We start from the raw sequence: 24,942 nt of genomic DNA, 5'->3' as shown, positions 1-24,942 counted from the left end.
CAAAGTTCTCAGTCCATTTTAATTATTATCCTGCAAATTCACATCAGAAAAACAAAGAGCATCTGCTGAATAGATTTTTCCCTTCAAACACTCAATTGCTTCTTCTTCCTTCAGTTTTTTAAACTCCTGGTAGTGGACCTTTGTGGAAAGGAGAGGAAGGGAAAAGCTGCGTTAGTTCTGCTGCTAAGCAACAAAATCACATTGTCTCATGAGCCAACACACTTAATGAAGGGAAACAGATGTAGTAAACCCCTGCATTCCAGAAAACGATGGGTGCAGATCAGCCATTGCACATGAAAACAGGCGAAGGAATCAATAGCTGATCAATTTAATGCAAGGTTCTTAGGTACTGTAATTCAGGCTTTTGATTACCTCATGACAAAAAACGATCCAACTCCACCTGGACAGAGTTTACCACAGTAGAGCCCCTTTGCCCTTGTTAACTAGAGATGTTAAGAAGCATGTAATTTGTTTATCGTGTGGTCGACGAAAATGTGGCTAACTACAAGATTAATCGATAAGGGATGGCACTGCAAGTACTCAGTCCCAGTTTGTGGGTCCCGGGAGCTACCTCTTGCTGTGGCTCTGCATGAAAAGCAATTAAGGAGCGAGTGGGCAGGCAGCCTGGATCAGTCCTGGCTCACGCTGGATCCCAGGATACTACTTTCCTTACAATAATACTTTCCTTGCAGAGCCACAGCGGGGGTAACTCCTGGGACCTGGCACAAGCTGGGACTGAGCCAGGCGGCTGGCCAGCCCTCTAAAAAATTTAATGGCAGAACTGCAGGGTGGGCTGGGGGATGTATCTAATCGATAGCATTAATCGATAACCTTTTGCTTATCAGTTAATCATTTAACCAACTACTCTATTACATCCCGATTTATAACATCGCAGAATACTATCGCTAGTCAAAGATTTTTTCCAGCAGTGCCAATTTAATTTAAGTATAGTGTTTCTTCGCCTATCATACACGTCACCATACTAATAAGATGACCTACTTCTTACCAGTACTACATGATAGCCCAGAGCTTTCAGATGCCTTATCTTCATTGCCAACTTGCCTCGGGGATGCCTTGTGCCAAAACAGAAAGCCGATACAGGAGCACAGAGAACAGCCACTCTAAAGGCAAAAACAGCATAATTTCTTAGGGAGCTGGCAAACAGCATTATGTACAGTTTAAGTATTCTTCACAGTTAACTGTTCAGAGACTTCCTTAATATTAAGGAATAGCACTGCTGTGTTATTAAGGAAGAAAAGAGAGTAGTAAAATACACACCATGGACTCAGAAAAGCAGACTGACTCCCTCAGAGACCTGATGGGCAGAATCCCCTGGGATGCTAACATGAAGGGGAAAGAAGCCCTGGACAGCTGGCAGTATTTTAAAGAAGCTTTATTGTAGGCACAGAAAGAAACCATTCCAATGTGTAGCAAGAGAAGCAAATATAGTAGGAGACCGGATTGGCTTACCAGGGAAATCCTTGGTGAACATAAGCACAAAAAAGGAGCTTACAAAAAGCAGAAACTTGGGCAGATGACTAGGGAGGGGTATAAATGTATAGCTCGAAAATGAAGGGGAGTTATCAGGAAGGCGAAAGCGCAATTGGAATTGCGACTCGCAAGGGATGTGAAGGAAGACAAGAAAGGTTCCTCCAGGCATATTAGCAAGAAGAGGGTGATCAGAGACAGTGTGGGGCCCCTACTGGATGAGGGTGGTAACCTAGTGACAGATGATGTGGGGAAAGCTGAAGTACTTAATGCTTTCTTTGCCTCTGTCTTCACGGACAAGGTCAGCTCCCAGACTAATGCGCTAAGTGACGCAATATGGGACAAAGGTGGACAGCCCTTAGTGGGGAAAGAACAGATTATGAACTATTTTAAAAAGCTAAACGAACATAAATCCATGAGTCTGGACTTAATATATCCGAAGCTACTGAGGGAGTTGGCAAATGTCATTGAGGAGCCTCTGGCCATTATCTTTGAAAAATCATGGCGATCGGGAGAGATCCCGGATGACTGGAAAAAAGCAAATGGAGTGCCCATCTTTAAGAAAGGGAAGAAAGACGATTCAGGGAACTATAGGCCAGTCAGTCTTACCTCAGTCCCTGGAAAAATCATGGAGGGGGATCCTCAAGAAATCCATTTTGAAGCATTTGGAAGAGGGGAAGGTGATCAGGAATAGTCAGCATGGACTCATGAAGGGCAAGTCGTGCCTGACCAATCTGATTAGCTTCTATGATGAGGTAACTGTCTCTGTGGACATGGGGAAGGCAATGGATGTGATATACCTTGACTTTAGCAAGGCTTTTGATACGGTCTCCCACAATATTCTTGCCAGCAAGTTAAAGGAATGTGGATTGGATAAATGAATGGTAAGATGGACAGAGAGCTGGCTGGAAGGTCGGGCCCAGCGGGTAGTGATCAACGGCTCGATGTCAGGATGGCGGTCGGTTTCTAGTGGAGTGTCCCAAGGTTCTGTTCTGGGACCGGTTTTGTTCAACAACATTATTAATGATCTGGATGAGGGGATGGATTACACCCTCAGCAAGTTTGCGGATGACACCAAGCTAGGGAGAGAGGTAGATACGCTGGAGGGCAGAGAATGAGTCCAGAGCGACATAGACAAATTGGAGGATTGGGCCAAATGAAATCTGATGAGGTTCAACAAGGACAAGTGTAGAGTCCTGCACTTGGGATGGAAGAATCCCAAGCATAGTTACAGGCTGGGAACCAACTGGCTAAGTAGCAGTTCTGCAGAAAAGGGCCTGGGGATTACAGTGGGTGAGATGCTGGATATGAGTCAACAGTGTGCCCTTGTAACCAAGAAGGCTAATGGCATATTAGGTTGCATTAAGAGGAGCATTGCTAGTAGAGCCAGAGAAGTGATTATTCCTCTTTATTTGGCTCTGGTGAGGCCACATTTGGAGTACTGTGTCCAGTTCTGGGCCCCCAATTACAGGAAGGATGTGGATGCATTGGAGACGATCCAGCGGAGAGCGACCAAAATGATTATGGGGATGGGGCATATGACCTACGAGGAGAGGCTGAGGGAGTTGGGTCTGTTTAGTCTGCAGAAGAGAAGAGTGAAGTGGGATTTGATAGCAGCCTTCAACTTCCTGAAGGGAGGTTCCAAAGAGGCTGGAGAAAGGCTGTTCACAGTAGTGATGGATGGCAGAACAAGGAGCAACAGTCTCAAGTTGCGGTGGGGAGAGGTCCAGATTGGTTATTAGGAAAACTATTTCACTAGGAGGGTAGTGAAGTACTGGAATGGGTTACCTAGGGAAGTATCGGAGTCTCCATCCCTAGAGGTGTTTAAGTCTCGGCTTGACAAAGCTCTAGCTGGGTTGATCTAATTGGGATTGGTCCTGCCTTGGGCAGCGGGCTGGACTTGATGACCTGCTGAGGTCTCTTCTAGCTCTGTGGTTCTATGATGAGCTATTGGTCTGATGCAGTATGGCTGTTCTTATTTACTTTCACATGTAAACATTTATTTCCTTCTTGCTTCCATTATCTGCTCTGCAAATCCTTAACCTGCCTGGAAGATTCAATAAAGTGTAATGGTTTGGTAGCCTGACAAGCAGTACTGGTACAGAGTAACCCGCTCCCCTTCCACCAAAAGACAGACAGAGAAATTCATCTGTGCAAGGCCATTCTTCACTTAAATCCCACTTAAGCCCTCAAAATATGACTTAAGTGATTGCACAGGCTTTGTGCTAAATGTCACTATCAGGGGATAAGTCATTGTTAGATTGTGCAGATTTTGTTTTACTGTGGTCTGCAAGCCACAATTTAGGTTTCCTAGGTTATAACACTGTCCAAGAATTGGGTGAATAGACTTATACAGACTTCATTTACTAAAAAAGACATTTCTCAGCATAAAGTTAAACTGGCTTCCCCATTCGAACACAGAACAGGGAGATAATTGTTCACTCAATGCACAATTCGATATAACTCGTTGCCAGAGGGTGCTGCTGAGATCAACTTCAATAAGTGTCAACAAGGGATTCAACATTTATATGATAATAAGAATATTCATAGTTGTAGTTGATGCAAAATTTTTGTTGAAGGAAATCAAAATCTCATGTTTCAGGATTTATGTCAAACTCTACTCATTAGGGGAGGTATCCTGTTCCAGTGTCCACAGTATAACAGTGCTTTGGATAAATTCCAGAAAGTTCAGAGATGTGGGAAAGGATTGGAAAACACACCAATTTACCTAGAGTCGTTGTGAATTCTCCATCACTGGCAATTTTTACATCAAGATTGAATGTTTTTCTGAGACATGCTTTCGCTCAAACAGGAGTTAATTCAGGGAGTTCTATGACTTGGGTTAGATAGATGTCAGACCAGATGATCAAAGTGATCCCTCTGTCTGGCCTTATAACCTAGGAGTTCTTTAGGAGGGCAGATTATCCCACATCTACCCAATGTGGAGTTTCTTGTACCCTCCCTCTCCCCGTGCCCATGGAACATCCAGTGCTGGCCCCTGTTGGAAAAGGAATACTGGACTAGGACTTGGTATGATCCAGTCTGGCAATTCTTATGTTCCTGTGAGAGCACAGAGAAAGAGAAAAACTTGTAACCAAATTAAGGTACCTTTGAACATCAGGAGAATCAGCAGGATCTTCCGCTTCAGTTACTGGAAGCACTTTCTTTCTGTCTGCATCCATTTCGATTTCAAAAGCTGAACATAAAACAGGCAAGTATTAAATGCCACAAGAAGCTTTGACCGTGGCACGATTTCAGCATATTCCATGGAATCAATAGAAAAAAACCCACCTACAATTATTGCATGTGTGTGACGGTATGCACAATATATTGCCATTACTTCAAGAGCAATAAATAGATTCAACTGGTGCTCTGGCACAATCAAAAAAGGTGCTTGTTACTGGAAATGATAGATATAATACTCCTAGGTGTATAAATTCAGGATTTAATGAAAAGAGTCCTGACAAGGTCACCATGAAACCTCAGACAGATCCATACATATTCACCTTTAACTTCTTACCACTGCATTTGATAAGTTTAGGAAGTATTCAAAGTGAATCAGTTAATGAGAGCAGCTTGCAAATGATATACTCATAGAAATATAAGCCCTACATACAAAGAAATAATACACCATGCAACTTTACTACATTTATAAATGGTCTCTCAGTGAAGGTCATATCCTGTTTTTTAAATCAAATAAAAAGGAAAATACAGTAAAACCTGCACTATCCAGAACTTAAGCATCCGGAAAACTGTAGAAACCGGAAAAGCAAAAATGCTGGGTGTTTGGGGGAGGGAACACAAGCCCCAAGCCCTGTACTCCCCAGGCAAATGCCATGCCAGAGGCTCCCCTCCCTCATCCTGTTTTCCTAATGTGAGAGCCAGCTCCATCCCTGGGGCAGCTGGTGTTGGCTGTCCAGCCACTGCCTGAATGGGTGGAGGAGGATGGGATTGAGCCCACCACCCTACGGTCCAGAAGCTATCCCCCACTTCACTTCCCTACCTTCAGCAGGTCCCTTATCCTGCCTTCTAAGTGTGGGAGCCAGCTCCATCCCTGGGGAGGCCCCTGCTGGCTATCCTGCCACTCCCAGGATGGATGGTACTTGAACCCACCACCTTGCACTCCCTAGTCAAGTCATCTATCCCCTAGTCCACTCAAGTGCCCACACCACCGCCCTTCTTTCAGAGGGTCTTTTATCCTTTGTTGGCTGTCTGGTCCCTCCGAGGGTGGGCATCTGCAAGGGCAGGACTTGGGTCCCCAACCCTGATCTCCCCAGGGAAATGCCTTATCCCCTAGGCCACTCCAGAACCCTCCCCACATCCCTACCCTTAGGGCGTCCCCTTTCCACACACTGAATCCCTTGGCCCAAGACCAGAGCCTGCACCCCAACCCTCTACCCCAGCCTGGTGAAAGTGAAAGAGATTCAGGGAGGAATGGGGATGGAATGAGCACAGTGAGACCTTGGAGCAGGGGCAGAGCAGGGGCGGGGCCTCAGAGAAGGGAGGGAAGGAAGCTGGGTGAGGGTATTTGGGTTTGAGGTAGATCTTACATTGCACTTACATTGAAAATGTGATCTTGTGGTCAAATAGAGCTTATCACCAGAAATTTACATTTTTAAACATCTTATGTATAATAATGGCCAGTCCATTACTTTACCACTTGAAATGAATACTGAAAGGCACATGACAATGGAGCGGTCCCATACCAATGTTGTAATCATGTGGCAGCTGGATGTTTTGCTGAAACATACGCTCATCTCCCAGAAGTTTCAGCAGAGCCTCCCGAACCTCAGGGAAATCAGAAACCAAAGGTGAGGAGGGTTTCTTTGTGAACACAGCTGCTGGCTTGGGGAATGAAGAAGGGCTATCAAGTTCCAGACACACATTCACACAGTGCAGCATCTTTTCATTCTGTTCTTTCTTAAATCCTTCTGGAGGGGAAAAAAAAAAGTAGCAATATATTTGTATCGTATTAGCAGATTTACCTGGCATTGCTCGGGTAATGAAAGAAGGCTCAGGGCAGGGGGCTGGGTGTGTGGGGGTGCAGGAGTAAGAGCAGGGGCTTGGGGATGTGTGGGTATCAGGGCAAGGCTGCTGGAGGTGCAGGAATCAGGATTGGGGAGTGAGGAGTGGCTCGGGACATGAAGGTTAAGATGGGAGTCAAGGCTGGGGGGTCAAGGTTGGTTAACAGGAGTCAAGGTTGGGGGGAATGAGAAGAGGTTCAGGAAAGGGGTTGGGAGGTGCGTGGGGCTTATGGCAGAGGGTGGGGTAGGGATGTGAAAAGTTAACCAGTTCAGTAGTAAGCATCTCAGTTAATAGGTAATGCTTACTAGTTCTGGTTTAACCCGTGGGGGCTAGAACAGCTCCCGCCGTGGACAGGGGTGCTCCAGCCCAGCTGGAACTTCCACTGTCCGAGATGGGCACACCACAGCAGCCTCTGCCTGCAGCATGTGGCCGCTTCAGCCCAGTCATGACACTTAGAGGGGCCACTCCAGCTGAGCTGGGCTGAAGTGGCGCCCCCGCCATGCACCTTTAATTGGTTCACTGGTTAAATGTCACATTGAACTGGTTAACCAATTAAATGGGATTTTAGATCCCTAGAGGGGGGTGCAGGAGGTTGGCTGCTCCTTAGGGCTAGACAGTACAGCTGCCTGGTGCCACACAACATCCCCCCAACATGGCTGGAGCCACGGTGCCTGACTGCCTGGTGGTGGAGGCTATGTTGCTCAGGCACCAGATCACTGGGGCTGGCTGGAATAAGGGAGGCAGCTTACTAGTATGTGAACCTTACCCTTCGTGGTGCCAGCAACATCCAGAGCCCCATCCAAAGCTTGCCACTCTCTAAGGGTATGTCTGCACTAGCTCGTTAGTTTGAGCTAGGTAGGCAAATTAGGGCAACCTGAGTTGCAAATGAAGCCCGGGATTTAAATATCACGGGCTTCATTTGCATGTTCCCAGGCGCCGCCATTTTTAAATCTCCCTTAGTCCAAACTAACTGCCCGCGGCTAGATGCGGCAGTTAAACGTTAATTTGAACTAACTCGAGTTAACTGTTACTCCTCATTCCACGAACTAACGAGCTAGTGTAGACATACCCTTACCGATGCACCTGCCCTCCCAATGGTCATTCTGCAGTATAACTGCATGCTAGCAGACCTCCCCTCTTTGCTTTTTATGAGGATCATATTCCAGGAAAATCCCATTGTCCTGGAACAACCAAACCCTGACCTTGCTTTAAGTTATGATAAAGATAAAGATATGGTAAAGATGAGAGAGCTGCATACCAAATATGATAGTCCTAATTCTGACCATTGAGAAGGAGTTCTTGAACAGACTCATGGATGGACGGATACACAACTCTCTCAAACATATTGTTTTACCCCATCAAATTCCCAATTTCACTGCATACTTTTTGCAGTAAAAACAGATGTCAGCTGTGCTGAGCAGCAGATTAATTCCAAATTAGGCATAATAAAACCAATTGTTTCTTGAAATATGCCATCATGACACTGTTAAAACTTTCTTGACTATATAGCTAGCTAAGCAACTACAGGGCATACATTACTGTAGAATCAGCCTCCTGGTGAGGTAGGGCAGTGCTATTATTTGCATTGTACAGAGGCAGAGAGAGGCAAACAGGTAACTGAGGGTACATCCAAGGTCACTCAGGGTACATCTATACAGCAGTGTTATTTGGAATAACTGACATTTTGAAATAAAGTGCATGTCTACACAACAAGGCGTTATTTCGAAATAATGTCGATCTGGACAACTTCTTACTCTGACTCCTGTAACCCTCATTACACGAAGAGTAAGGGAAGTCAAAGGAGGAGTGTTCTTTCTTCAACTTCCTGCTGTGTAGACAGCGCCAAAACCCGAGTTAAGTTATTTCAACTTGATGTAGCTGAGATCAGCTTTTGCCCCGCTGCGTAGACATGTCCTGAGGGAGTCTCTGACACAGCAGGGAGTTCAACCTCAGGACTCCCAAGTCCTAGATTACCACCGTAACCATTGGACCATCTACTCTTTAAAGTCTGAAATCTGCTTGCTTACCCACTTTTCGCCCTCTATATTACACAGCCACACGTCATCCTGGTACAGCAGGATTACTAATAAGTGACAGACCTTTACGTACATACGGAGCCTGCTTGTTTTTTTTAAAAAAAAAAACAAACCCCCAAATACTTGTGTGTTTTATCAATACTCATTTAAGGAGTTAAGTCACATTTTGGATGTCACTTTGAGAATGTGCTTTAACAGCACTAAACTACTGAGTGGGGCAACATTTTTCAGATGAATGGTAAATTCTCTAATAAAATGCTGTTTTGGGATGAGGCTACTTGCAAATTTGGATCAAATTCAGCAAATAATTCAGACTAAAAAAAATTAGGGAAAAACTGGTGGAAATGTTTCAAAACAGTATGCAACATATTTCATTTAACCTGAATGGAACTGTTTTTTATTTCAGTGAGAAAAAAAACCAAAACAACAACAAAAAATAAATTTCATTTCAAAATAAACTGATTCCCCCCCACCTTCGATTCAGCCAGCGAATGCAAGCATCATTGTTCACTCAGCTGTACTGATCTATTCTGGTTCCAAGTAGAGAAATTATTGTGTGAAGTAGAACAGCAGAGTATTCACATTCTGCAAGCAATGAATACACTTACACCGACTCAGTGCCAAACAAAGCAATTAACCGAATTACAACCACAAAGCTGAATGACTACCCTGAACTATTGCCGTTAGGATGCCTCTAACCACTAGTTGTATTTTGAGCTAATCTTTGATTTAGCTGCAAAACTTATGTTACTTTATATATTCTTGGAAAGTCTTGAATGCATGTCACAGAAGTAAGAATCCACAATTTGACTTTCTAGTAGAGAGGTCAGCATATAATTGCTGAAAGAGTTAACCAATAAGCCTCATCTTATCGATTAATCCAAATGACTATATGCCCCCCCCCCCCCCCCCCCCGCTGCCTCTGTATCAGAAGCAGCAAGGGGGAGGCGGACGCTGGTGCCTGCGGGGAGCTGGCTTTCATGACTCACAGAGATGCCTCCTCCCACTCTGCCCCTCCTTCTCCACTGCCTGCCACAGAGGTAGCAGCACGGAGGGCAGGTGAGAGCTGGTGCTCAAGCACTGGCCTCCCGTGCTGCTGCCTCTGTGAGAGGGTGAGGGGGTCAGGTGGCAGCCCATATGCATGGGGAGCCTGCTGTTAAGCCAGCTCTTCATTTGTGCCAGCTCTTGTGGAGCCGCCTGCCTCCTCCCCACACTGCTACCTCTGTATTGGTGTTGGGGGGAGCAGGCAGGATGCCATCTTGGGCTCCCCGCATACAGGAGCTGCTCTGGCATCCTGACTGTTCCCCCTTACTCCAGCATTACTGTCTCTGATACAGGGACAGCAGCAGCTCCTGTCAGGGGGGTGGGAAATGGAAGGGGAGGAACAAAAGCAGCCTCTGTCCATGGTAAGCCCAGTCCTGCCACAAACAGAGACTGCTGCTGCCCCCATGCTGCTGCCTCTGTCTCAGTCAATTTTCAAACTGATTCCCCTCGCAGACCAACTCCACTGATGCCTCTAGCTGCCGGCCCCGCCCACAGGGAGTATTTTAGTAACCATATAACCACTAAAAATTGTTACTGCTACATGATTACTAAAGTATGTGTTATCTAATATCCCTACTTTCTACAATAAGTCATTATTCAACTATTTGCTCCCCCACCCCCGGCTGCCTCTGTGGCAGAAGCAGTAAGGGGAGGGAGCAAGAGTCAGTGCTCGGGGCTCCCCCAGGCAGTGGTGCCGCCCCCAGGAGCTAATCCCACGGCAACTCTGCATTTTAAATGTAGTAAGAGCTAGGGATAATTACATTTCAATTAATTAACTAATCGAATAGTCAATGGGATTTCCGTCGACTAGTCGATAAGGACTAGTGCAGATTTCCACTTTTGAAATGTACAAAAGCCCCAGCTCTAGTTTATTTTTAAGCCAGCACCCTTTTTTCTTCCACCCTCTTGCTGCCCTTTTGTGATAGAGGCAGCAAGAGAGGGTGGGAGTGAGACTAGTGTGTCGACTATCCAATAAGCTTTTGCTTATTGGACAGTCGACTAGTCAATTGATCACTTACATCCCTAGTAAGAGCTGGGCAGCCTGCACGCCTGGCTCCTTCCACATTTAAACTGCAGAGCTGCAGTGCCCCCCCCATTGACTAATCAACCGCTACTCAACATCACTACAATAAATCATATATTTACTATCTTTCACACATACATGCACTCAGTTACACAGGAAACACTTTTCTCACCAATGAAGTGTCTTATATGAAAATGATACCTCCAACTGCACACCACTTCCCAATGCCATTATGAGGGCACTGATCCAGTGTGGAGTCTGAGGGTAGAATTTCCTGAATCACAAACAAGTAGCAATAACTTGCAGAACTCAGTTGCTTATTTCATACCCAATATTAACCAGTCTTGTCCCACTTAGCTTGTGAACTTCAATGCAACCATACTCTATGGAGTGATTGTGTTGGAGCTACCACTACTCTTCTCTACTCTGCATTCAATGGCATAACACACATGAAAAAATTAATGCCTTACCTGTTGTTAGTATATCACTGAGGTTATCCTCTTGCAGAAGCTGACTAATTGCAGCCTGGGGCAGATACCCTAACATGCAAAATGAATACACTGCCTTCAACAGATCCACATTCGAAATCCTGGTGAGGTACTTATTCAAGGCAGCATTAAGAGACTCCCGGAACCTACAAAGGAAGAAAAGATAACTTCACATACCAATTTATAAATAAACTCACTTTCCTAAAAATCTCCATAAAATATAAATCAGTACTTCTGAAACAAAACCCCACGCTGACATTCCAATCTACTTGGATAACCGGATCTCAAGTCCAGCATCCTACTGCTAACTTCACTTATTTTATCGCTTAAAATGTTATCGCTCATTGTATCGCTTAAGTGATGGGCCCTCATTCTCTATTACATCACTTTGTTGATCGGAAAAATGTATATATTTTTAAATAACAGTGATCAATATAGTAAGTTTATTTCATAATTAGCAAAATAGGACCCAGTGAGAATTATTTCACAACTGGATTCCAATATCAGCAGCAGGTGCCTGTTCAGACACCCACATAACATAACAACTCTGCAATGCAATACAAGGCATTATAAGCCAGAACCTACTCCTGATTTTTCCTTTTGGGTACATGGTTGAGAAGTGAATACACCCGGAGAATACTCAGAATATCCTTCAGGTTCAGGGATTCAGGATGACTTGTCACCTTCTCAGCCACAATATCCATCAGCTCGACAGGTCGAAAATGAACACCCTCGAAGGCAGACAAAAACAGGACAATCTAAAACGAAACAGAACAAAAAAGCATAGGGAGAGAAACATTTTTAAGGCTAACCACCAACAAACTAAAACTAGAATAAGAACTTCAATATGGGAATTTACTTAATCTGTTTGGTGTCAAAGCATCAGAAGTATTTTTAAAAATGAAAATAAACGTTTGGCAATTGTGAGCATGACTAACTGTATTACTTATTACCACACAGCAATAAATAGGAGAACAATGGGCTGTTAAACTCACTCTTATTAAAATATTTAAACTAATATCGTCTCATTGTTTCTCTCTAATCCTCCATCTGCGTGTCTGTATCTTTCTGTTGTTTCTTGTCTTATACCTAGACCGGAAGCTTTCTGGGGCAGGGACTGTCTTTTGATCCTGTCTTTGTTTAGCACAGAGCACAAGGGTCCAAGTCCTGATGTGGGCTCATCAGTGCTAATACACAGTTACTAATACACATAAAATGACAACCAGTGTACCAGTTGTAATGAAGAATTCCCTTCAACCATTTTGTATAAGTACACAAATGTTGTTTAAGTATATATACGCATCAAGAAAGAGACATTTGAATTTTCTAGTATTGTGCAGTTTCACATTAAAAGACAGCCCATGTGTAGAGCAAAACTGAAATTTACACCCCATTTTAAGTCCATTTCAGAATGCAAACTGAAGTACAGACTATCACTGATGTTGTACTGGCAGTGCTAGTGGTATCACCATAAATCTTGGTCACTATCTCACCTGTTTAGTGTCCCACATATAGATGGCTGAAGTCACGTAGTTTGCTACTGCTGAACACAGAACTACATTGTGGTACCGGAGGATGCGGCATGATCTTAGAATGTGGATTAGCTGCCAAAATGGAATACCATGGATATTCTCTGTAACAGAAGGGAGAAGGGGGGGACAATGAATGTGAGCTACATGTACGTCAGGGGCATATGAAAATTCAGATGGGGAGCCCTGGAAGAGACTGGGACTGGCTGGGCAAAGGAGGCAGGGATGAAAAGTTCGGGGATATGTACTGGTACTCTGATTAAGAGCACAGAAGGGCATATTGGGGATAACTGGGCAAGGAGACGGGAACCAGGATGAGAACCCTGAGAGGAGTGGAGACAGGCTGATTTGACAAGAACAAGATGGGGACAAGGAGCCAAAGGTGGGGAGGAGACATGACTGGCACAGGGCAGAAGGGATGAAGCCTGAGAGGAACAGAAAAATCTGTGCTCACCAGAGAACATCCCTCCGGACCCTGGAACAGAACCCAAAAACCCTGAGTTTTACCATTCCTTTGCCTAGGGATTTCACAACCACTTGCAAACAGCAAAATGTCTGACCCCTCTCTAGTGATGGTCCATACTGAGATCACCAGCTATTTTTGCTACAAGTTATTCCCTTAGATTTAAAGACAGAGGTCTATGAGCTAGATCTAAAGCAGTGGTGTTCAATCTCTCTCATTTGTGGACTCCTTGTGGAAATGTTAGGCATCGTCTGTGGACCGACAGGACTGTGCAAGCCACTTGTCTAAAGGTTCCACTCCTGCTGATGGCCTACATGGGTGTCAGTATGATAACCCAGGATGGAATTTCTTTTTTTTCAATTTTCTTTTAAAGCCCAAGGAAATTATACGTGTGGATTCACACACACAAACCTCAAAACAATTTGTATTAAAAGTTGCAAAGTCGAACACTGATGGCTTAGCCATTAGCCCACTGAGGCCCACCCCACCTTCCTACCTTCAGCTGCTGCCAGCTCCAGCCCTGGGGAAGCTGGTGGTGGCAGCCCAGCTGCTCCTGGGGCATGGGCGGGGGGCGTTAGGAGAGTTAGAAAATGCCAGGCTTCCTGTATAACCTTAGTTCAGTCTCCTACTGCAGTAGTCTGCAATTTCATGATCACATTCTATTTTTTCCACAAGACCTATGCCTCATTCAGAGCACAGGACGGACATGATCAGGGGATCATCAGGTCTGTGTAGTGAAGGAGGCTGTTGTGCAGGACTTTCTCCTTCATTGCTGCAGTTGCTGGAAGGCATACATTGAATGACTGCAAAATAGTAAGCATGGTCTCATGGTTAAGGCCACTTGAATGTCATCCTGGAGAACTGGATTCTATCCTTGCCTCTGCCTCAGTGATCCAACATAATGCTGGGCAAATTACTTAATCCAAGTGTTCCTCATTTTTTGGGTGCCCAACTAGAGAGCCAGGGATCTGATTTACAGAAGTGCTGAGAACTCACAGCTGCAAGTTAAATCAAGAGGAGCTGTGCTTCAAACATATAATGTGCTAAATAATGCTAAGTGCTCCAAGATCATGTACAATGTATTTCAAACTGGGCACTCAAAATCAGTGGACACACAGACATTTATCTCTATGTGCTTCAGTTCTGCATATTTAAAATGTAGATATCATCTCACTATTTGGTATTGTGAAAATAAATCCTTATTTGTGAAGAAGCTGGATATTATAGTGATAAATTATAGTAATAGGAAAGCAAATTGGGAAATTAATAATTCTGTCTTCAGAGTAGGATTTGTATCATGTGCATGGCTGTACACTAAACAATGAGGCTAGAACAAAATATAAAATATTTTGCGATGAAAACCATCCATCCCAAACACTAATGAAGCAGAGGTCCCATGGGACAAATTAATTTGTTACCAGGAAATTAAAGACTGCATCATAAAGTGTATGGACAAAGGGACCAAATTAACATGAACTGTGATATTTCCTACCTTTTGAGGGCTTGACTTTGCAACATTAACTATTTCTGCATAGTTTTGGATGTAAGAATATATCTCAATACTTACTGCAAGGGGCTAAGTAAAGATTGGAATATTAACCATCATTTTAAGATCCTTAGGGGCTAGACTGTGCCATCATTTGCTAAACAGAACTCAATAACAAAATCCACTTAATCAGTGAACATGTTCCCTTTTGCTTACTCCCTAAACACAGAGTTGTCAGTTCATAATATAAGATGCAAATGTTCAGTTCAGAAACAATTTTTAAAGCACATCTAAAATCACTATTTTTTCTTGCTGGTCATTAGTTTTATCATCTCCAAATTCTATATATAGGGAAAATGCTAGCAACATTTTTATTACAGAGTTAGGAAGGGTGCCATTATAATCCACAGAGATGATATTTTGTAGTATTAATGAGGACAGGGAGCACAAGAACTACTTTCTTTGATCATCCATCAGTCCTCCACATTTTTTGTGCTGCATTTTGTCTGGTGGATTTGCATCGCTAGACTACAAAACAATCATGTTTCCTGAGTTTAAAAGGAAATTGGAATAAGACCTTCTCATTAGGAAGAGTCAGACTAGAGGAGAGGCAAAGTTTAAAAATTCACTTTTACTCACCAATGGTTTTGTTACTGCAGGCCTCCAAGATTGGAATGGAGCAGTGATTCATCGCAGCCAGAGCACTAAACATGTGTTGAGCATTCAGAAAAGTCAAGTGGTCCAGCTCCTTCAAAATTCTATTCTAAAATTAATTCAGTTTTATTATACTCTTCATTCTTGGCACTGGCAGCTCAAGTCATCTCTGTTGAAGGATGAAGTGAACTGGGAAGATCTCTATGCCAACTCTGTATCCTCATCAGATTCATACTGAAGGAAAGTTGGAAGCAGTGGAAGGAGCTTAAAGTAACTCCTTCCAATAATTTTTCTTATAAAAACAACTACAGCAAATCAGACGTTTAGTGTGAGCTGTCCTTAAAATTCTCAAGTGCTCCAGTTTCTTTCTTAAATAAAATTTAAAAAAAAATATAAAAGGACTCATTCCTGGTTTCTATGTATATTGTTTTTCTACCAATGCCTGAAAGAATGGTGGATTGCTACTTAGCATGGATGGCATATTTAATGACATTGGACAGTAAGGATGATAGATGATCCTTGCTGTGTGCACGAGCGTTACTTTATTCTAAATGATTAGTAAACAACTATTTTCTATTGCCCTTTGTGATACATCTTTGACAGATGTAAACTAAATTAAACAAGATTTAAAAAAAACACCCTAGTGAATCTAAAGTTAGTGGGCCCACTTCTGGTGCATCTTAAGCCAGCATAAATCAGGAACCATTTGCTGGGTTAGAATTAACACCAAGAGCAAAAATCAGACCCACTAACTTCAGTTTCACCAGCCCTTAAAATATAGTTTCACCCATACAGTCTCAAAGACATATAAAAGGCAATGAAGAAATGTATTAATAATAAATACATTGTTTTGATGTTTTTTCTAAATACTATATCAATCCCAGTTCCTTTCATTGGATTTAGAAAAGATTATAAGAATCCCATTCTGTTAGGAATGGGCCATGAGCAGCTAATAAATAGCAAAACACAAGTAGCAGCTATGTAGGAATAACAGTAGGCAGCACCAATGATTTTCATTTTTTACCTCAAATTTCCTTTTGAGAGAAAGTGGGGCATCTTTTCCAATGCATTTCATTATGCTTTGCAACATAAAAATGTTACTGATCTTTGGAATTCGTTGCTCTACCAGTAACCTGATAAAGAAAAATGGAATTGGTTTAAGGAAGCTTGGCCTACATACACGAGTTGCGCTAGTACAGAGGGAGCAGGTGCACATGCGTCTCCCAGACATACTCTGAGTTAAACTGATGTTCCTCACTTCTCTTCCACCCCCCTTTTGTTTAAATTAAACAAGTGCAATTCTGCTCTGACTCAGTAAAATTGACTTTATCATAATGTGGCCATCTCCGGACACTGAAGGAATGGCACTGGTGTGTGATATCATCAGGAGAACATTTCCCTGCGTACTGTGATCTGTGTGGCAACTTCCCTGCCCAAAAAGTGGAGGGGACTGACAAGTGGAGGAAACTGGAATGCTTGCCTGCAATGCACCACCCACCCTGATGCAGAACACTGCTGTGGGGACACTATGCTGTAACTTGCAACATAAACCAATGCAAGTGCAACAGAGAGAACATTCTGCAGGGTAACAGAGGTATCAGTTTAACTAAACTGATGTAACTTATTACAGTGCAATCTGTCTGTGGAGACAAGCCCTCAGTGACCCGAAATTCAGGGGAGATTTGTACAGGACACAGCAAAACGGGGCAAATGGAAAGGAGAACAAGCGATACTCCTCCCTTTCTGCTGAGAATGCCAACAAAGGTGCAAAACAGAGCTATTTGTTTCAGCTACTATCTGATGATAATTATGTAGGCCCCAATTCTGCAATGAGCGTCTCAGGGTGGATCCTGCACAGAACTGCCCCACAGAGTTCAATGTAGGATTAGAGCCATGGTCACCACAAAGTGTCCTTGATAGTTTAAGACAGCATAAAATTACTTAAAGGCTTGAGTGGCTTCTTGCTTTGGACATTTCTACTATATTTTACATGTCAGCAACCACTAAGATGGTCTAATGTAATATATCATTAAACCAACCCCATGAAAATGCCAAAAATATAAGTCAGAAAATATCAAAGTGTACTTTGGGCAAAAGAGTAAGCATGGTCACTCTCCGTTCATGCCGTTTTATTTTCCTCCAATAGAAATAGATTTTCACATGACAAGATTTATAAATAAGGAAACCATCAAAAAGTAATTGTTCTCACTGTAATCCAGCTTGAAGAGCATCCACATTGCTGCTTGGTTCCATGGTTGATAAGGTGGTTGCCACAACAGAAAGACTCCGGTCATTAAATTCATTGAGGCGCTCCTATTAAAGATATATTTTCACAATATCAGAAAGTTCTTAAGTCTAAGTTATCTCAGCTCCACCTGATTCCCCGTCCAAACTAGGGATGTAATTGTCTAGTTGATTAACCGATAAGCAAAAGCTTATCGGTTAATGCTATAAAATACATGCATTTCCCCACCCCCCGGCAGTAATTTTTTTAGCAGGCTGGCTAGCAGCATGGCTCAGTCCTGGCTTGCACTGGGTCTGGGACCTACCCCCACTGCAGATCTGCATTTAAAGTTTATTAGCAGCCAGGCAGGCAGGCATCCTTGCGTGAGCTGGGTCTGAGAGCTCAGACCCTACTGCTGGACAGGGATTGCTGCAGTGCAGGATGGCAGGCAGACAGTCCACAACGGGAGCTGGTTTTTAAACTGGCTCCCCTCATGGACCAGCTCCCACCTGGTATCCCATGATGTTGCCTCTGGTAAAGTAGCAGCAGTGTGGGTGGCTCCCCGGGAGTGGGGCTGGAGCACACTGGCTGCTGGCCCCACCCCCAGGGACTACTTAATAGTTGATTAACTGATAAGAATTCATGAGGTTAAGCAACCAGTCAATTAACCGATATTTAACATCCCTAGTCCAAACAAAGAAAAAGGTCAAATCACTGGGCTGATTCTACTTTGACCAAACACAGGCATAATTCTATTAAGTTCTGAGGAGTTACTTCCCTTTGACCCTGAAAAAAAATGAGAAACTAGACCTAAAAGAAAAAAAAAACCACACATTAAGGACAAAAGGAAGAATCTGTGTATGGATACATGCTGGCGAATATCATACAAGTCATGTTCAAGATTTCCTCTCTAAAGTATTTTCTAAATATTTAGCAGTTTTAATGTGCAGGCTCAAGCACATTTGTGGTTCAAATGTAGGCACACTCAGTGGGGACATAAGAAGTCAGTGCCCTCCTTCACTCTAAAAAACATGGGTGGCCATGTTCAAAGTTAGGAGAAGGAGGAGGAAGAGAAGTCAGGGATGAAGACAGACTATTTTAAGAGAATGGAAAGGAAAGAAACAGGAAAAAGTTACACACTGTGGGTAGAAAAGTAGTTGGTGGAGGGCTCTGAAAAAAGTCAAGAAACAAACTCGCAGGTCAGCAGCAGGTCCAGCAATGGAAAAATCCTCACCTAGCACAGAAAGAATTAGTCGTATGATTCTCAGAGGAAGGCCATGGTAGGCATCAGCAGCTGGGAAAAGGCCCTGTAAAAATCCCCAAGATAAGAAGAGCAGAATAGGGATGTAAGCAAGTAGTTGACTACTTGACTACCCAATAAGCATAAACTTATCAGGTAGTCGAAAAGAGTACTTGACTACTTGCTTTCCCCCCACACCCTCTCTTGCTGCCTCTGTAGGAGAGGCAGCGGGTGGGGAGAAGAACAGGAGCTAGTGCTGGGGGGAGCCAGCTTAAAAGCTGGTTTCCCCTAGGACCATCCCTGCTGTGCTGTGGACAGGGGAGGCTGCTCTGGCAGCAGCACCTGTCTGTCGGGAGAGCAGAGGGGGGCAGCAGGGAGCTAGGCATACACAGACAGGGGCTGCTGCTGTAGCAGCCTCTGTTAGCAGCAGCCAGCCTGGGCCGCTACAAACAGGAGCTGACAGCCCTGACTCTCACTGGTTCAGGACCACTGTGCCTCTGCATTTAAAATGTAGTAAGAGCCACCTGTGCTGCGGTTCTGCATTTTAAAGGGAGTAAGAACCCAGTGACTCTTAATACATTTAAAATGCAGAGCCGCAGCAGTCCAGAGTCAGAGTGAGACAGGACTGCTCAGTTCCAGCTCGAGCCAGCTCCAGGAGTTATCCTCACTGAGACTGCAGAGCAGCCTCCTTATCAAATAATCGTGCAAATTGTATCGACTACACAATTAGCCAAATAACCACTCTTTAACATCCTTAGAGCAGATGTTAGTGGGTAAACCATAACAAGTTCCCAGAGACAGCAGCCAAAGGCAACTAGGAGCCAAGAAGGACACTGGCCTCTCCCCTCAAATCAAAGAATCAAAAATACCTTTCTTCACAAATGCTCACTTTCAAACCTGCCTCACAGTAGGTGAGGAGAGGATAAAGTGAGAGTGGAAGAAGAAAAAAGTTTTTCTAACCCTTAAGAAGACCTAAAGTTTTATCACAGCCTGAAATGCAAATACTCTTTGAGCTTCTCTCTTTTTACTGTGTGATTCATATAGAGGAATAACACCCCCTCCCCCCCACCTCAAATCAAAGATATTCATGTGGAGACACTCTGAATCTGTAGTCTCTACAACCGTGGTGTCCAACATGCTAGCCACTAGCCACATGTGGCTATTTGGCGAAGTCAGAGTGGCTAGTTGGCTTGAACAATGTGACTATTTGTCCAGTTGAATGTGGATAGTTTGCTTCACAACTAGTTGGACACTACAGCTCTACAACCTCTAAGAACTGTTGCTGGAATGTTATTCCAATCTTTAAAAGATTCCAATACTTACCTGACAGACTCTCAGCAAGGTCTGAACCAGTCGAGTGTTCTGGGGTATACCTAGCTTCAGCACGGCATGTAGACTGTATACCAAGTCATCACACCACATGCTCCTAGAATCTTGCATCAGATGCTGACACAACTTCATAAATGCAGGATGTTCAATCATCAGTTGTCTCTCATAACGCTTCTGGTCTTCAGACAGCTTTTTAGTGAGCACCCACATAGTAGTAAAACAGTTACTACAATGCTTCCAGGAGGCAGCAGACTTTGAAACTAGATCTAAAACATCAGTGGGAGATGTGCATTTTTGAAGGTCATCAAAGAACTGCTGTGATAGACTCCTTTCACTCTTCTCTATAAGTATCTCTTCAACACTACTCCTATCTTCTTCTAGAGGGTCCAAAGCACTAGAATAGGGTTGCTCATGCTCATCTAATAGAGTCTTTGTAGCATTCTGTTCTTGTACAGTGGCATCTCCTTTACAATACACAGGTATCCCCTGAGACAGCAATCGCAGAGAAAATTCAAGCCCACAAGAAGGAACATTTAACAGGAATCTTCTTGGGTTCACACTTTGTATGGCACTCTTATGTCTACTGATCCTTAACGTGCATGTTCTCATTGCAGTTCTAAAGCCGGAAAACAGTTTAGAACCACATACCTGAAAATGTCCAATTGTCCATACCAAATAACCCATTTTATTATTCATTTTTGCTAGTGTTTTGTAAACTGCTTTCAAATGCCAGCTCAGAAGACAGAGGTTTAATCAAATTCAAGTCCACAGAAACAGGTCTTTGGACACCAGGTAAAATGCATTCTCTGTGAAATCAATTAGAAATTATAAAATCATTAACAAATATTTGGTTTAAAGGTTAAAAAAGCACATCTACTAAACACATCTTGCACCCTCATTCCCTCCTGCACCCAAACTTTTGGCCAGACCCCCACTCTTAGCCTGCTCTAGCACCCTACCTCCTATCCAGATCCCTGACCCCCTCCTGTACCCCTAGCTCTATCCCACTCCCTGGCAGTACCCTCCCATACACTGAACTCCTCATTTTTGTCCCAGAACCTTGCCGAGGGGGCGGGGGGAGAGAACGACGACACACAAAAATCTACTAATCCCGGGACTCCAGAAGAGTTAATCTGGCCTGTGGGAAGTCCTGAATCTCGGTCCTCTCTACCTCCTCTTCCTATGGGATCGGAATGTCAGGGGAGTGAGGTTACTCAATTGGGGGGCCATATCAGTGAGGGTTGGGGGGCTGCTTTTTTGTTGTTTTTATTTTGCCTCACTTTTATGTGTTCTCTGATCCAAAAAGCTTCCCCACCCCCGATAAAGATAATGCTGAACCCTTTTGTTTTGGACATAAATTAATACTTTACTTTATTTAAAATGAAATTTGGCAAACTAACATGATAAAGTTAAAGCTCTTAATCTATTTATTTATTCTGATTTTTATTAATATGTCCTTTCTTATGGGTTATATATGTCCCCATGTGTTATAGCTGCATAAAGTTGTTATGCTTCAGCAGTCCAATATGAATAAATTAGTATTTAAGATAGCTGGAGACAAGCAAAGGCATCATGGGCAGTTGGCTGGCGGTCTACAGAACGGTTTTGCATTGAGCGGGGTAGGCTGCAGGCCAAAAAGTTTGAGAACCCATTGCCATAGAGATAGGAGCTTCTAGAAATGCCTGAGTCAGACAGAAGATCAATACTATGAGAATAAACTAGGGATGTTAAAAAGCAAGGGATTTGGGGGGTTTTTTTGGGGGGGGGGGAAGATTGGTAAAGTGTATCCTCTGAACATTTCAGGGGTTACATGTTTACAGGCAGGGGACGGGGAGGGGTGGCCAGCACCACGAGAGCTGGCTTTTAAGTACCAACGTACACCTCTCCCCCGCTGCCTCTGATATAGAGATAATAGTGAGGGAGCGTGGGGGGTGAGGGCTTGTGTGTAACCATGAGGGTTGATCGATGAGCGAGGGCTCATCAGTTAACTGTTTAAATGGATACACAAACACATCCCTAGAATATACAGGACCAAGTGAAAGATAACACAATAAATGTAACCATTAAGGGCTTCCTTGACCTCTTTTTGCATGTCCCAAGGGCTTCTATGAAAGGTTGCATCCATTTTTGTAATGCATACAGATGTTACAGATTCAGTTAATTCACAGTCTTGGGTGTTCAACAAATGTATGACCAAGGCCTGATAACATCTGATATTATACAAGTTATGAGAAGAAGAGTAATTAAAGCTCATGATTAATGGAGCTATCCGATCTACTAAGAACAAGAAAGAGTCCCTTTGTCTCATGGCTACCACTCTACCCAAGGAAGACACATTTTGGTAATGGCAGCAGACCTCTTCAGGAATTTTAACTTTCAAATCCACAGAATTTCTGAAAGAAGATGGATTTTTTTTAAATGAGATATAAGTGAAAGTATAATTGTAAGCAGAATACTGTGTATTTTAGGGCAGAAAAGAAGTCCATGCTGCAGACTAGGAATTCTGCAGCAACTTCAAGTGAGAAATTAATGAATGTTTTGCTATTGTTAAATAGGAAGATTAAGAGCAACTAGCATGGCTTTCCTTTTTTAATCAAATTTTGATTTTACACCATTGACATTTTTAATGACCATCACGCTAAAAAAGTGCAGGAACGACAATTGCATTCGGTGTTAGAAGTTCTATGGGGAGCACCTGGAGGTTCTGACAGACAAGCAGCAGCTGAGCGAGGAAGCAGCGGAGGCGGCATTCCTTCCTCCGTCTGCAGAGGGGACTGAAACCGGGGGAACGCCACCTTCCCCGCCCCGGTCACCGCACCGCACCGCCCTCCGTGTACAGCGACACGGGCTGTGCGACCTGCCCCGAGAGACCCCGAGCGCCGGCCAGCTCCCCGCCTCAGCCCGCAGCTCCCCGGAGAGGGGCGCCCCCTCGCGACGGGGGGGAGGGGCCAGGCCCGCCCCTCACCGCGCCGTGAGGCCACACGAGCCCCGGCCCAGCGCCGGGGCCTGCACGCCTGCCACTCACCCGGCCCGGCGCGGCTTCCTGGGACCGCCGCAGGGGAGCCCACGTGACAGCTTCCTCACCGCCCCCCCCCCCCGATTATCGCGAGAGTACGGGGCGCGCCAAGGGACAATTCCGTTCTCACTCCCGCTGTCTCGCGCAGAAACGTTGCCTGGAGGCGGCGTCGCCACGTTGCTAAGCAACAGCCCGGAGTCGCTTGGTGCCCCGCCGCCAGCCTCCTCATGGCAAAGTTCGTGCTGGCTGGTGAGAGACCCGCCCGCGCCCACTGCCCGCGGAGCCGGACCCACCGGGAGCTGGGCGGGCGGGGCGTAGAGCGCGGAGGCACTGAAGGAAAGCTCATGCGGGGAGGCTCTGGGGCAGTCAGGGGAGGGAGAGAGAGGGGGAGGGGCAGTTAGAGGAGGGGGGGAGAGGGGATGGGGCAGTCAGAGGAGGTGGGGAGAGGGGATGGGGCAGTCAGAGGAGGTGGGGAGAGGGGATGGGGCAGTCAGAGGAGGGGGAGAGGGGATGGGGCAGTCAGAGGAGGGGGAGAGGGGATGGGGCAGTCAGAGGAGGTGGGGAGAGGGTATGGGGCAGTTAGAGGCGGGGAGAGGGTATGGGGCAGTCAGAGGAGGGGGGAGAGGGGATGGGGCAGTCAGAGGAGGGGAAGAGGGTATGGGGCAGTCAGAGGAGGGGGAGAGGGGATGGGGCAGTCAGAGGAGGTGGGGAGAGGGGATGGGGCAGTCAGAGGAGGGGGAGAGGGGATGGGGCAGTCAGAGGAGGTGGGGAGAGGGGATGGGGCAGTCAGAGGAGGTGGGGAGAGGGGATGGGGCAGTTAGAGGCGGGGAGAGGGTATGGGGCAGTCAGAGGAGGGGGAGAGGGGATGGGGCAGTCAGAGGAGGTGGGGAGAGGGGATGGGGCAGTCAGAGGAGGTGGGGAGAGGGGATGGGGCAGTTAGAGGCGGGGAGAGGGGATGGGGCAGTCAGAGGAGGGGGAGAGGGGATGGGGCAGTCAGAGGAGGGGGAGAGGGTATGGGGCAGTCAGAGGAGGTGGGGAGAGGGGATGGGGCAGTCAGAGGAGGTGGGGAGAGGGGATGGGGCAGTTAGAGGCGGGGAGAGGGTATGGGGCAGTTAGGGGGAGAGGGTATGGGGCAGTCAGAGGAAGAGGGTATGGGGCAGTCAGAGGAGGTAGGGAGAGGGTATGGGGCAGTCAGAGGAGGGGGGAGAGGGAATGGGGCAGTTAGGGGGAGAGGGGATGGGGCAGTCAGAGGAGGGGGGAGAGGGGATGGGGCAGTCAGAGGAAGAGGGGATGGGGCAGTCAGAGGAGGGGGAGAGGGTATGGGGCAGTTAGGGGGAGAGGGTATGGGGAAGTCAGAGGAGGTAGGGAAGGATATATGGCAGTTAGAGGGGACAGAGGAAGGGTTCTTACTGGTTTAGTTAGAGGGAACAGAGAGAGGTAGGGATAGGGAGGGGATTTGGGGGAAGCTTCATTCTCCCTCAGTTTGTGTCCTTCAGGGCACATGTAGGCTTATTTCAGTTCTCTGGTGTTTTGCCCAGCCTGGTTGTAGTGTTGAGGCCTCCTCTGCTCTATTTGAGAGCTTCATACATCTCAGTGCTGGAAGGATTTCCCTTACACTCAGGCTAAATGTTGCCCTTCAGCACACACATTGCAGGTCTTAATATTCTAACAGTGAATCACATGAATGATTCCACAGTGGTCACATGAATGCAACATTGATAGGCTCTCTAAGGTTACGTCTACACTACGAGTTTTCTCAGCCAAAAATATGCAAATGAAAAATATGCACAAAAACAAGCAGTGTGGATGTTTTCCTTTTGCACAAAACCCCCTTTTACCACAAGATCCTTATGCCCCCAAAAAGGTTTACGGATCTTGCGGAAAAAGGGGTTTTTG

The 24,942-nt window shown here is 45.1% G+C and overlaps 2 protein-coding genes across 6 annotated transcripts in view; one reads left to right on the top strand and one right to left on the bottom strand.

Moving 5' to 3' along the window:
- FASTKD2 (FAST kinase domains 2) lies at positions 1-23,169 on the bottom strand. 3 transcript variants are annotated; one of them, XM_075934360.1, is made up of 12 exons: positions 23,056-23,169; positions 20,025-20,836; positions 17,447-17,550; positions 16,262-16,370; positions 15,223-15,346; positions 12,599-12,738; positions 11,691-11,863; positions 11,088-11,251; positions 6,195-6,419; positions 4,597-4,684; positions 1,007-1,121; positions 1-138 (listed from the first exon to the last, which is right to left on the bottom strand). In XM_075934360.1, exons 2-12 carry the CDS (start codon positions 20,724-20,726, stop codon positions 19-21), a joined length of 2,064 nt encoding a protein of 687 aa, XP_075790475.1. In that variant the 5' UTR covers positions 20,727-20,836; positions 23,056-23,169; the 3' UTR covers positions 1-18. The 3 variants fall into 3 exon arrangements, with proteins under 3 accessions (XP_075790475.1, XP_075790477.1, XP_075790476.1); XM_075934362.1 differs by having other exon boundaries at positions 6,195-6,416; XM_075934361.1 differs by lacking the exon at positions 23,056-23,169 and adding an exon at positions 22,726-23,027.
- The window catches only part of MDH1B (malate dehydrogenase 1B), a 29,916-nt gene continuing 28,137 nt past the window's right edge, over positions 23,164-24,942 (top strand). For all 3 annotated transcript variants that reach the window (XR_012905413.1, XM_075934364.1, XM_075934363.1), the window contains exon 1: positions 23,164-23,295. Coding sequence is in view for 2 of the 3 variants with exons in the window: in XM_075934364.1 (XP_075790479.1) it covers positions 23,274-23,295 (22 nt within the window). In the remaining variant the exon portion in view is untranslated. The remainder of the gene's footprint in view (positions 23,296-24,942) is intronic.

This window comes from Pelodiscus sinensis, chromosome 7, assembly GCF_049634645.1.
Source record: "Pelodiscus sinensis isolate JC-2024 chromosome 7, ASM4963464v1, whole genome shotgun sequence".
NCBI classification, from domain to species: domain Eukaryota; kingdom Metazoa; phylum Chordata; order Testudines; family Trionychidae; genus Pelodiscus; species Pelodiscus sinensis.
The sequence above is the reverse complement of the archived record's forward strand: the minus strand, read 5'-3'. Positions and strand labels throughout refer to the sequence as shown.

Excerpts from the sequence above, each read along its gene's own strand:
- FASTKD2 (XM_075934360.1), bottom strand. The coding sequence starts at position 20,726 with ATGAATAATAAAATGGGTTATTTGGTATGGACAATTGGACATTTTCAG. Across the intron at positions 16,371-17,446 it reads GCTCTTCAAGCTGGATTACA|GTTACTGGTAGAGCAACGAA; the intron begins GTGAGAACAATT and ends TTTCTTTATCAG. Across the intron at positions 4,685-6,194 it reads GCCACATGATTACAACATTG|CTTTTGAAATCGAAATGGAT; the intron begins GTATGGGACCGC and ends TTTTATGTTCAG.